This window comes from Eutrigla gurnardus (genome assembly GCF_963514095.1).
Source record: "Eutrigla gurnardus genome assembly, chromosome: 15".
Classification (NCBI taxonomy): Eukaryota; Metazoa; Chordata; class Actinopteri; order Perciformes; family Triglidae; genus Eutrigla; species Eutrigla gurnardus.
In genome coordinates, this window is record NC_139938.1 from 15255618 (window position 1) to 15268982 (window position 13365).

The 13365-nt window shown below is 41.3% G+C and overlaps 1 protein-coding gene across 2 annotated transcripts; it reads left to right on the forward strand.

Annotated features, from left to right (window-relative positions):
• The first annotated feature begins 799 nt into the window (after window positions 1-799).
• nectin1a (nectin cell adhesion molecule 1a) lies at window positions 800-12624 on the forward strand. 2 transcript variants are annotated; one of them, XM_084029039.1, is made up of 10 exons: window positions 800-1254; window positions 8249-8361; window positions 8654-8912; window positions 9014-9131; window positions 9255-9436; window positions 9696-9813; window positions 10102-10253; window positions 10432-10564; window positions 10655-10715; window positions 11340-12624. In XM_084029039.1, the coding sequence occupies exons 1-10, from the start codon at window positions 1203-1205 to the stop codon at window positions 11655-11657; spliced, it is 1506 nt and encodes a 501-aa protein (XP_083885165.1). In that variant the 5' UTR covers window positions 800-1202; the 3' UTR covers window positions 11658-12624. The 2 variants fall into 2 exon arrangements, with proteins under 2 accessions (XP_083885165.1, XP_083885164.1); XM_084029038.1 differs by having other exon boundaries at window positions 803-1254; window positions 10652-10715; window positions 11340-12621.
• Window positions 12625-13365: the final 741 nt, after the last annotated feature.

Sequence of the window (13365 nt, forward strand, 5' to 3'; positions counted from 1 at the left end):
CTCTCCCAGTACGTTCTGCAATTTTCCAGTTTCAATTTCATCCATTTTCTTCACTTATGCTATTGAATCTAAAGTGAAATGCTACTGCACATTCTGTTTGTTTAATAAAAGAGAGATTTCTCTTCCTAACAACATTTATTTGGTCTCCTTTATGAAGTATTTAACTTGTATGTATATGTTTTAAATAACAAATGCATAAAACAACATTGTGATTTATAAATGTATACTTAAAATGGCCAGGAGCGTTCATGCACAAATTCACTTTTTCACGATTTATAGGGCCTATTATGTTTTGGATTACAGTGGTTTTTCATTTTTAGTTTAGTTTACGAATCCAACAAACAAGTCTCATGTAATGAAGCAATTAGTTCACCTGGGGCAAGTGTCAGCTTCACCATTTGTATTGATTTATGTCAGCATGCATTTATAACCTACAGAGCATGTGAGGTCTCACACAGGAAACATTATATATGCTTTAATTAAATTTGGCATAATTTATCACCTTCATAAATGCTGTACCAAAAGTGCAGTACCTGGAGACGAGGCAAAAATAATGACTAGCCAAGTCAAAAGCACTGATCGGTGATTTGAGACCACACATTATTGAACGGTGAAGGCATTTATTTTGCTTTATGGTTGCTCAGTTTCATCAGTGGGAGGTGGCATCAGTGCAACAGCCACCGGGAGCTAATCTCAGTATCTACGTCCCTGTCTGGGACCCTAATTGCATCTATTGAGTCTGCCCATTTAAAATAGCCTCGCCTTTTTTCTTTTTTCTTTTTCTAAACGTGCACCACACACTGGACGGCCGGCGGTCTGCTCTGCTCAACCCCTCAGTTATCTGTCGCTGGGACTGGTGGTAGGCTCTCTCGGAAATAATCTGCCCACGCGTTAAGCAGCTTTATCCCCGCCGAACCTGAGCCAGACGGACGCAGTCGCAGCTCCGTTAGGGGGAGTCGGCATCACAGTGGAAGAAAGAAAAAGTGACACGGGCTGCGGAGTTGTAAGTTTGAGAAATATTTGTTGGGCAATAAGAGGCTCGTGTGCTCGGAGCATACATGGAGACCTGACTGGACCCCGACGGAGAGACCTGACGCTGAACCTGCAGCCGCCGCGCGCTCAGTCTGGGAGGCACGAGGCGTAAAAACAAGTGCACACTGGGAATTTAACCACAGCGAGAAGCTGGCAACGGGGGTCTGGGCATGGACAGCACTGGATTTGGGATATTCTTGATAACAACTTGTGTAATTGCAGGTAGGCTGCTTTTCTCAGTGTCTGTTTAATAATAGTGACATCCAGGTGAAAGACATTATTGACGTGTGTCTAATCGATACCAATCACAAAGGAGGTTATGTTACAGACACAGGGGAGGAGAGGCATTCATAGAAGAAATCACAGCATAATGTACAACGTTATTGTTGCAGTTTGAATCCTTGCTTCATAACCCTTTGTATGTTCTTGTTTCAGGCTTTTATTATGAAAAATTCTGTGTTTATAAGAATATATGGTGTTATTAGTGGTTTATGTGTATTTTACACTTATGCTACATATGCACTAATTTAAATATATATTTCAACATTTTAATCCATTTAGTAAAATTAAAAGATTGATGAATTCATCATTAATAATAATAATAATAATAATAATTTATTCATATAGATAATAGATTATAAGCGATTAATAAGAACAACTTTTGGGTTGCTGAGTTGTGTGAGAGTTCTTACAACAGAACTGTAAATTATCAATATATTATTATGAACAATTAATAAAGGTTAGCTTTTAAACCGCATGTAAGGCGTAGTTGTTGATGTTTTTCATGATATTTAAAATTAAGTTAATTCTGAATATCCTCTCAAGTAACACTGACAGTTTAAGAGCATCAAACGTCATAACATTTCCCTAATCAAATGATTTAATCTCTGAAACATCATGACTTTTAATGCAGATGAATGCACAAGTCAAAGCAGACCATTTCAACAGGCTGTTGCGTTTTTTTTTTCAATCAGTCCCAGACAGTTGTCAAACTAAACTCGCTGCCTTCAGCAGGTGCACTGCTGTAATCACAGGAAAATGTGGCTGCCCCTGCAGATGGCATCCCCACATCTTACAGTATACGTGTGTGTGTGTGTGTGTGTGTGTGTGTGTGTGTGTGTTTGAATGAATGTAACTCTTGCTTCGCTGTAACAGGTGCAGCTGTGTAATCAGGCTAAGCTGGGGCCAAACGTGAAGCAGGCACAAAGACTTGTGTCCGTCTAATAAAAGGGGCTTGATGTGATGGTATATTACGTAATGACAAAAGCGATTGTGGTGGCATACGGATGTGTTTAGCCGGTGTGACATCTGCTGTGATTGCTTTTTTTTCACTCAGTCAGTGGAACACCCCCCCCCCCCCCCTCCCCTCCCCTCCGCTAGTTAAGCAGTCATTTGCTGGTGTGCATACATGCTTGTATGTGTCATTACTGAGTGTGAGGCCACGCCATGTGTGGGATTGTCATGTCGAAGGACAGAGCAGTGGATTAGAGCGACACAGGGAGCAGGAAGGGTATAACAACATGATCGCTGCCAAGTCCCAGGCTGCTGACTGTTACCGCAGTGTGTCTGTCTTCTCCCAGCTGGTGCAGACCCGACAGGGGGGGCCCAGCAGGTTTGATGTGAGTGCTGTCACGGGCAACGGCTGAGATCTCTTCACGTAGAAGTGTGCAGACCTCCGCTGCAGGAAGACACCGAAAAAAGGCCAACTAAGGCTGACAGACAGACATCCTTATGAACCTTTTTTTTTGTGTAATCCACTGTCCACAGCTGGAACACACAGACGCTACCCCACAGAAATAATCCAGCACAAGCACACGGCCCTCCTGTCCTCCTCCTCTTTTGTTTCGTCTCTTCTCTGTACGCCTCCCTCTCCAGAGTCGGCCCATTTGATGCCACCCCCCCCCCCTCCCTCATTGTCTCAATCAGTTGATCTTCCTCCACAAACCTTTTCCTTACTTCTCCTCTCTTGGGTTTTTTATTCTCCTCTCATGTCCCAAAACAGACGCGGCGACAGTCATCATAATCCGGTGAGCTGCCCGCTGAACACCGGCCAAGTGCACACTCCACGTTCCCCGCAGTGCCACAGAGATTACACACCCACACAAACTCACAAACACACACACTCATATCCAAGCATATCCCAATCAAAAACAATGAGAGATTATAATTGATTTAATGATAGAAGGCGTGTTTTCTCCATTTCAATCAGCTAAAAAAATCGGGAGACGCACTTGTAATTTGGCAAAGTGGGGATGTCTCAAAAATCTCAGTTTCCATTGTTGGTAGAGTTGTTCTTTGGTGTCACGCTGCGGTCTCTTGGCTAAGAGAATAAATATGTGAAACAACAGTAACAGGATCTGGTAGTCGTGACAAACCAGTTGAACCTCTCCTCATTTCTCGGCCCGTTTCTAGTCTGAGCATTGGGTGTGTTTTTGTGTCAGTTGGCCTCGACTGTGCTTCAGTTTCCCTCACATTGTACTAAGTCACAAGGCCAAAGACATAAACACAGTGTGTAATCCCCGATCAATCACAGATTTGATGGCCTAAAGATTAAACGGTTAATCTCTCTTCTTTCTCTCAGTGTGTTTTTTTTTTTTCATTTTCTCCTCCGTCTCATGGGGTCAGAAGGTAGATGTTTGTTCGGCCTTGAAACGTTGCAGTTTGACGTGATGATCTTTATTATCCTACTGCTGCAGATAATGATGTCAGCCTCTTATATCTAGTCCGAGACGAAGATTTGTAAATAACTGTAATACTGATTTGGTGTCAACAGCTGGCTCTTTTCTTTTTTGCCTTCTTTTTCTGTAAAATTTGCATGCATTTTAAATCCATTTTGTGTGCAACATTTTAAAAAAAATCTCAAAAATCTCAATTCTTCGTAAATGAAATGTCTTATCCACATGTGACATGGCTCTATCATAATGTCTGTGTCTGGATCGCTTCACAACAACACAGGACTTCCAACCATGAGACGGGCGTTCTGTGTTGTTGTGGAGTGAACTTATTTTGTTGCCTAAGCCTAACTGGACGTAATCATTTTAAAACCAATCATTTTTTCCCCTGAACTCATCTAAGTGGTTTTGTTGGCTAGACCTATGTTTCATTTTGTAGTCGTAATGTCATCTTTACTGGCAGAAAAAACCATGTGGCAGAATGATACTTATGATTGAAATACATTATTTTGAAAAAAAAAAATAGACCATTTCTGTCCATGTCGCCTATGAATCAGTAGATCTTTTCACACCCTGCCATAGAACTGTGTTGGCCATTAAGGGGATGAATTTGCTTTTATAGTATCAGTGGCCAGAACACTCTTGAACAAAACAGATTAAAACAAGTATGCTACTGTTATTGGTGTATGCCCAAATCTAAAGTCTTTGCCAAAAAGCCTACAGCAAAACCTGCTGCCCCTCTGTTGAAGTCTAAAAATGGCTTTTCACATAATGAGAATGATGAAGAAAGATGGAGGATATCCAGACAGGATATGAGCAAAACGGGACCAGCACCACGCTGTGATGCTGCAGCTGTTTGTGCATGTTGGACATTCAAGTGTGAAACAATATTGCTATTGTTTTGTTACGTTCCCATGGTGGTCTCTTGCCAGCGCGCTGCTGCTGTTTATAGGGCATTGTCGGGAGGGCTGGTGAGGTCATTTCCCAGAGTCTGAACAATAGAAGAATATCAATGGACGCAGCGGAAAAGAGAGGAAGGTGGGAGAGATGGGGAACCGGCGAATATGAACATGTGTGGCCTAGTGTGAGTGCCCTTACAGAGAGGTAGTCTCCCCATCTGTTCCGTCCTCACCTAAAGCCCCTAATCAGCTCAGCAATAGAGCTCAGTAGGGGGGACTCTCTGTGGGATACGTGTGTGTGTGTGTGTGTAAAGCACACTGTTTACACAAAAAAAGCAGAAGCAAGTGAAAGGTATTTAACCTCCCAGATAGAAAGCATCACTGATAGAACTAACAGAATGACTTGAGGCGTTTCTTTATTTACTGAGAATGTTTTTTAAGTTTCCAGGTGTCAAATTGGGAAATGGAAGAATGTTGCAGATGATAAATGATTAAATGAATCATCAGTTAAATTCTCAGGTTAACATGTATCACATAGTAGTATTTAGTCGTATAGTATAAGAAGTAGTTCTGACTCCTGTGAGGCATTTAGTAAATATTCGAAAAACAGTCAAATATTGACAGACAAACACATTTGTTAGGGTTATTGAATCATCAAAAAACGTTTTCACAATATTGTGAGTTTCCATATGTACGACAGGAAGCGGGCTATGATGCGGATGCACTTTAATATCCTAAATGCTGTAATCTACTCTCACTGCTGGCCTTCTTCCCTCCCAATGACCCACACACACACACACACACACACACACACACACACACACACAATGGTGCAAGTCGGCATAAGGCGCAGTGAACTCTTGTTCTAATGCAAAACTATTAAAAGTATTAATACAACAACACACATGTGGTTCAGATTGTACTTCACATCATGATGATGTTGGTCATCTTTTTTGATGATTGATGTCAGCATTTAAGCTTTTTGCGTGCATGTTTGCAAGCACAGAACATGCACATGAACCGTATATATCAAATATAGTTTTACATTTCTCTGCGGACATGTATTATAAGACGAGCCGGAACAAATCTATTAAAGTAGGGAATTAATACACACACTCATAATCATCATCAACTAACTGAGGCTTTGTGTTTTCATCCATCAGGTGATGGCATTAACATGCCGTGCCTTTTCTCTGGGATTCCGTGGCATTTGTGTCTCACAAATCAATTTAGAATTAATGTCATAATTAAGTCTGCCATCAGTCGAAGTTTAATTCTTGTGGTTTTGAATGAGATGCTGATGTGACAGGTCAGTGTAACCTAAATCATCCATATGTTCTGTCAAATGTTGCAGCAAAGCAAAGCAGAGCGTGAAGCGACATTTCTGTTTGACCTCCTTTGGTGTATGAGGAGTTGAATCTGCTTGCTCCCTTTTTAGAGAGATTTGAGAATTTGCAAAGACCTTGATTCTTCACTGTTTTTCAGAGCTTATTGGCATCCTGTTCTCACACAGGCTCAGTCTGTGTTTGACCTTTATTTGGCTCATTGTTGAAGGATTTTCTTATGTCATTCAGAAATATGATGCCATTTCATTTTCATTTATCAGGGCACTCGCAGGTAGTGGTCTACAGGCCAGAATCTAAATGCACCGCTTGCTCTCTTGCACTAAAACCACAGAGAATTAGACTGTTGTAACTCTTATGTTGGTCTGTTGTCTTGCTGTCTTTTGCAGACTCTGTCTCCCTCCCTAATGTAATCAGCTAAAATCTAATTTGATGTAATTATTACTGTAGGAAGATGAATTTAAAAACAGCTGTTCCAAAAGATTTTAAGTACACAGGGCCCTGGTATTGCATTACCTTGTAAATTAAGACTGAAATCTAAAAAAAACAGGCTTGCTGCAGAGAGGTCAGTTGTCAGCTGTGATATGGTAAAAACATGGATGTCTTTTTTTTTGGAGAAGGAGAAGTTTTTAATGTTTCTTTACTGAAAAGTAGCAGGACAGAAGCAATGAATTCCCATTATGCTTAAAATTCAGAGGGAGGTCCATCTTTATGGCAAGATTTTTATTAGGCGATTTATTAATTTGAATGATGGGACCAATTCTGCATATAGTAACAGTGTCTGGGCCAATTATGAATTTATACTGTATATTAATGGTGAAGAAAACCTTTTCTTTTATTGTACTATAAATTGTACCATTTTGACTAGTTTCATTAAATGAGAGATATCGTTGGATGTCGTCAGCATAACGATGATGAAATATGAAGAAACAATGAGGTCGACGGGCATCAGGTACGCAGACAGCAGGAATGGATCCAGAATTGACCCCTCACCATGCATTAAGCTTTGTGTAAGCCAATCAGTAGAGTGACTGTTGGTTCTCATAGATACTGACTGAGAGAACATACTGTAGGTTAATGGGGATTTCAACATAGTACTCCACACTCAGCACTTCTATTGTTGGACTTGCACTGGACAATTCAACAAAGAAAAGGATCAATATTTGCTGCATGTCATGTCATGTTATACTAAACTACAGGAAATTATAAGTTCCAAATTTAAAATGTCAGAAGAAAATGAGTAGTGATTCCACTTCTGCTTGATTTCAGATCACTGATCTGAAATCTGATCTTGCTACTGCTGTACTTTCTTATAATAAAGCTCCTACACAGCGCTGACAGAAAATTCAGGGTGCCAAAATACCATGAATGGGTGAAATCTTTACTTCCTGGTTAGCTGGAGGATGTTTTCAGAGAGCTGGACAGCTTTAGTTTTGGTGATCAGCCCTGAGTGTTTTTAATGGTTGCCTCTGAAAGAGTCTAGACCAAAGGCTGATGGACTGATCGTTATCCCTCCATGGAAACATGGAACTATTGGATTATATGATGAAACGTGAACTATGGCACCTCATTGTATCTGCGTATTTAAAAATACAATATATCAAATGGAACTCACCCCAGGGTATGGGTTGCATTCACGCCGTCTAATGCAGCTTTGTATTGACGGAACATTTCCAGTCTGGTTTGTAATATTAAATGTTAAAAGTGACCAGCTGAATACACCCGAGGCATACTTTAGTAATGTCAGAAATGGCTTTTTCCAAAATGACTTTTATTGATTGACCAACATTTTCCTTCTTTGTCACATTACTTAGATTAGTAATCCATTCCATTCATTCCCTGTTGTCGTGCCAAATAGATCAAATCGATGTTTGTGATGTTATCGTGTACTTTGGCTACAGAGTTGGGATGAAAGATGCTAACGTATTAAGAAGTGAGTTGTTTAGTTCAGTGTGCCACCGTTAATGTTACCTGTATATCAGTAAGTAAACACACGTGACTCGTGTACACGCAAGAACTGGGTGCGCACGCTGTGGATTTGTTAAAGGAGATCAGTGAGTCAGTGGGAACCGCAACCAAACGAATCACGCTTATTTATACCTCACTCTAATCCGCAACCTTTGACCTCAGCCCGCCTCTCACGCTGCTCATACGCATCACCTTTGACAGCTCGGCTCACTCCATCAGCTCAGCATGTGAACAGCTTGCATGGTCTGGTGCTGTGTAGTTGTGTGTGCGTGTGCCCACTTCAAGTAAAGCATTTAAAAAAATAAAATGTCTTTACGTTGTGTTCCTCCTCCAGGAGTAAATGGGCAGACTGTGGAAATGGACGATGGGAAGTGGGGGTATGTTGGCTCAAAAGTGGATCTCCGCTGTCGGTTCATCAACAGCTCCCCGCCTGTCAAAATCTCCCAGGTATCCGATCATCCACCTGTGAATTACACCCACATGTATATAAGTTATAGCAAGGACACATTAAGCAGCTAAAAGCCAGATAATCCCTCAGGAGTTGGTAAAGATCAAAAAACAGAACTAGTGAATATTGAACTTACATCCATTAAGGGTCAAAACATGACTCCAAACTGCTGGATGCTTAAATAAGCAACTGTTATAAAGGTTTCAGATGTTGGTGATTCATATCAGAGCTCTTCTACACTTCCCCCTCATCATTACTTCTTTCCCATTTCATCCATCCTTCTGTCTCCAGGTAACATGGCAGAAACTGGTGAACGGCACCAAGCAGAACGTGGCGATCGCCAACCCCTCCCTGGGTGTGTCCGTGGCCCCGCCCTACAGGGACCGAGTCACCTTCAAGAACGCAGCAGTGAGGCGGCGAACCCCAACTCTGGAAGACACCACCATCAGCTTCTCCTCGCTCCGCCTCGCCGATGAGTCCACTTACATCTGTGAATACACCACGTTCCCTGCGGGGAACCGGGAAAACACTGTCAACCTCACTGTCTACGGTAAGACCTGAGGATGTGATTCTCGAGTGAAATGCACGTGGATTTTCATTCTTTTGTAAGACGTTAAATGTGAAGGCACATGATTATTTTAATTCCCTCAGTTCGGCCAACAACTCAGATGAGTCTGTCCACGCCGACGCTGGTGGCTCGTTCATCCAATGTGAAAACGCCGGTGGCAACCTGCATCTCTGCTAACGGAAAGCCACCCGGTACCATCAGGTGTGTGCTTCAGCTCAAAGTGCTTTTTTGGAGTTTTACTACAGCGTGTGGACTGAGCTGCACTAGTTGGTTAAATCCCACTTCACTACAAAACAGCCTGTCTCTCCACGTTTCTGTGAGCAGGTGGGAGACGAGGGTTCCCGGGGAAGCGACCTCCCGGGAGTACAGGAACTCAGACGGGACGTTCACCATCCAGAGCGACTACATTTTGGTGCCCAGCAGAGAAACACACAAGGAGACGCTCACCTGTGTCACCACCTACAACGAGGAGGTCTTCACTGACAGCGTCACCCTCGATATTCAGTGTAAGTCTTTTTCACGCGTAACTATCTGCCTTGTTCCCAAAAATCTTCTTCTTTTTACTTTCTTACATTTTTTCTTGAGAAACTTAAATAGAAAGCTCTCCATCAGATTCAGATTAATGGCTTCCTATAATGATGAATCCCATTATCCTGAGTCACATTTATAAGTGTCAGCAGTGGATATAAAATAACACACAAAAAAGATCAAAGCTCTATCAAAAGGTCATTTTCTGTTATTTCTACATGTCTGTGTCGGTACCAGATGAGCCAGAGGTTTCAGTGGATGGATATGATGGAAACTGGTACCTGAACCGAGAGAACGTCCAGCTGAGCTGCCTGGCTGACGCCAACCCAGCCGTCTCTCTGTATCAGTGGAGACTGTGAGTACAGCTCTGTGTTGAAATGTACTTGAAGTGGGTCAGAAAATGTAACAAAGTCTGTCCTTTTTTGCTAATATTTGGGCTTGGCACTAGAGGAATGCAGAATGTTCACCATGATCACGTGTACAAGCCACTTAGGAACAAATCTGACGAGTTTGACTGACTGTTGCCCAGTTTTTAACTATTTTGTTCATTATATCTTGTGGGAAAAAAAATGTGAAAATGTCATTCACATGGACAACTTGTGTGTGCTTCTTGTTTAAGTTTTATTTTCCGTACTTTCTGCAGGATCAATGGCTCCATACCAAGCAATGCTGAGGTCCGAGACAACGTCCTGACTCTTAAAGGGCCGATCACGTATGACCTGCAAGGCACCTATGTGTGTGATGCAACCAACAGCATCGGGACACGATCGGCGTCTGTGGAGGTCAGCATTATAGGTATGTTTACCTGGAGGCTGGACTCGTCTGAATCTGTTCCCCAAAACTACTGTAAACAAACAATCTGTTTGAATTCTTATTGATGTGTGTGTGTGCGTGTGTGTGTGTGTGTGTGTGTGTGTGTGTGTGTGTGTGTGCGTGCGTGTGTGTGTGTGTGTGTGTGTGTGTTTCTCTGTAGAAAAGCCTCTACCGCAGATTGCAACAGGTGATGTCATCAGCGTAGTTGCCTTATTACTGGCTGCCGGAGTTCTCATGGGCATTACTATCACAGTTCTGGTGCTCAAAATACGAAGTAGAAAAGGCAACTCCTCGTAAGTAAACCGTCTGTTGTCTCCCCCACAACATGCTTTCTATCCTCCATCACCATCTGCACTGACTTTTATTTGTTTTTTGATTAGAAGTGACTCTCCGTCCAGAAAACTGTCCCAGCCAATAAGGAAGAGACCAGCAGACGACATCCAGGTAATCTAAGTGTTGCATTTGTAATTTACACATGACACATTAAAACAGTACCTATTGTGCAAAAGGGAATAATTTGTTTCCCTCACCTTTTGTGAAATTGTAGTGGGCATTTCTTTCCAAACCTAATTGTATTTAATTGCATTTCCTCACGTTCCTCCCTTAAGATGCAGCAGTCAGATTAAACACTCTTCACGCCAACACAGGTGATTCTTAGTCCTTCTGGATGATTAGACCGTGCTGCAAAGTCACCAGACTCCTTGTACTCCACTTCCCAGAAAACATTGCTGACTCACCTTCACACTGTCATGGCATACGGAGACACCCAGAAGCTAAATGAGTCAAAGCAGACAGACTTTCTCTGTTCCTCTCGTCATTTAAACAGCAAATTTATACAGTAAATTGAGTTTTCCACAATGTTTGCTCATATTTGAATTTAGCCTCTGTAATTACATTTTTTTTCTGCCAGTATTTATGAATGTACATTTCTAGTACGGCATTAAACACAAGCACACACGTGGTTTCTGGCTGATTAGATCTGGCTGATTAGATGACTGCATGTGTATATCCGTTACATGTTTTTTAATTTGGATAAATGTTTAATATGTGTCTCTCATTTCTCCCCAGCACTCTGGACGGTTTTATGAGGAGCTTCCAAACACAGCGGACTATGTGAGCTACAGACTGGCTTGCAACAAGGAGGACTACCCAGAACCCTACTCCCCTCCCATCAAGCCTCAACTCACCTTTCTGCCCCACCACCCCTACCACGCCTCACAACCCACCACCACTGAAGCCAGCAGCAGCAGCAGCACCAACACGCCAAAAAACACCTTCTCTCCTTCACACACCACAGCCATCTTTAAATACCCCTCGGTTCAAGGCCTGTCTTCTCCTCCCCCGGGAGTGGCGGCATACACTTTCCCCAAAGAGCAGTATGTCTGAACCAACAAACTCAGCTCAGATGAAACAACCGGATATAAACTCTTTCCTAAGGGGATCCTTGAAAATTGTGATAAACCCTGGACTATCAGACTGTCTGCGTCATTGTGGATGAGTCTGGAGGTCAAAGGACAATGCAGCTTTTGTTTTTGGACTTCGAATTCAGTCCACATTTTCTCTTTTGGATGGTTTTATTGTGTGTCTATTCTTTGAAAAGGGACGATTGTTGAACCATGTTACAGATGTTTAGGATAGAGGAAGGTCAAGTTAAATATGATTTGAAAAATGATGATATTGCATGGATGTATTACATTTGATTGGAAAAAAAAAATCCCAACTGAATGGATAGGATTATCCCTTGATGTCTGATGTGGTATTTTATCCTCTATGGTTTTTATGTCATTTTTTTAAGAAAACAAAAAACAAAAAAAAATGAATGTCCTACTTTATCTCTTTATCCTGCATCATACACACTGATAATCCACTTCCTGAGAAACAGTAGGCCTCACCTTTTGGTTTCACTTCCTGTTCTTATGTAATACTTTTGCCGTGCTTGTATTTTGTATTGTTTATGTTTTTTCTGCCGAAGGAAAAAAAACGTTTTTATTTACTAAAGAAGTTTTATTGATATATGAAATTGATGTTTTTATTTGTGTTATAGTATAACATATATTATAGTATTCATTGACACTGGTTGTTGGATGAGCCTTGGAATGATAGCATTTTAATAAAAATGATCACTTTATCTTGTATCAACACTGACTGAAAACCACATGACAAAAAAAAATCTTCTCTTTCTTGAGATGTTCTCGATGAAAAATTCACTAACAATTAAAATGATCTACTGTACACGTGTTCTTCTCTGGTCATGGATGGCCATTTTTATCCAAACTCAAATATCTCAACTATTTAATGGAAGTTGTGCAAATTAGCAGATGTTAGCATGCCAACACGCTAAACTAAATGGTGAAAATCTCAAAAACTATAGGCCTACCCGCTAAATAATGTTAGCATCGTCACTGCAAGCATGTCAGCATGCAATCGTTAGCGTTGAGCTCACAGTGCTGCTAGGATGCTAACTGCTAGACTTTCAGTCTTGTTGCACTTTTAACACAATTGTTCAGGATTATAGTCACGATGTTTTTATGATCAGGAAAAATGTAATCCTATTAAACGTAATCTGCTATGGGTCACATCACAGAGTTCACTGAAGTGGTGTTTCTTGTATTTTAATAATCATCAGCAAACTTCCCTCCCTGACTACCTGGTGAACATAGTGGCACATGCAAAGTTTAAAGAGACAGATATTTAATTCCCTCAGGAATTCATTTTTCTGTGAACATCTACATCTCACACAAAAATCTCTGCAAAATTGTCTTTTAAATTGACAAAAATATGGGTAAGTAATATTTTTAACGCAATAAGCTCCCATGGTGGTACATAGATAACTAGATGCTAGCTTTTTCATATCAACTTTATGAGGAAATAATAGACTATGTCAGTGTTATGTAACCAAATCACTGCAGGTAAATTAAATGACCTGGCTTTGCTTCACTCCAGCATTGATGTTTTCAAATGCTCCTTTGTGTCTAAAGCTACATTTGTGCGCTGAAGAAAATCTCTGACAATGAATTCCCAACTCCACCGGCCAAATTATTTGCTACAGATCCACCATGTCCATCTCTCTCGGGGCGTTCACAGACTTCCCAGC

Excerpts from the sequence above, each read along its gene's own strand:
- nectin1a (XM_084029038.1), top strand. The coding sequence starts at position 1,203 with ATGGACAGCACTGGATTTGGGATATTCTTGATAACAACTTGTGTAATT. Across the intron at positions 1,255-8,248 it reads AACAACTTGTGTAATTGCAG|GAGTAAATGGGCAGACTGTG; the intron begins GTAGGCTGCTTT and ends TTCCTCCTCCAG. Across the intron at positions 10,254-10,431 it reads TGTGGAGGTCAGCATTATAG|AAAAGCCTCTACCGCAGATT; the intron begins GTATGTTTACCT and ends GTTTCTCTGTAG.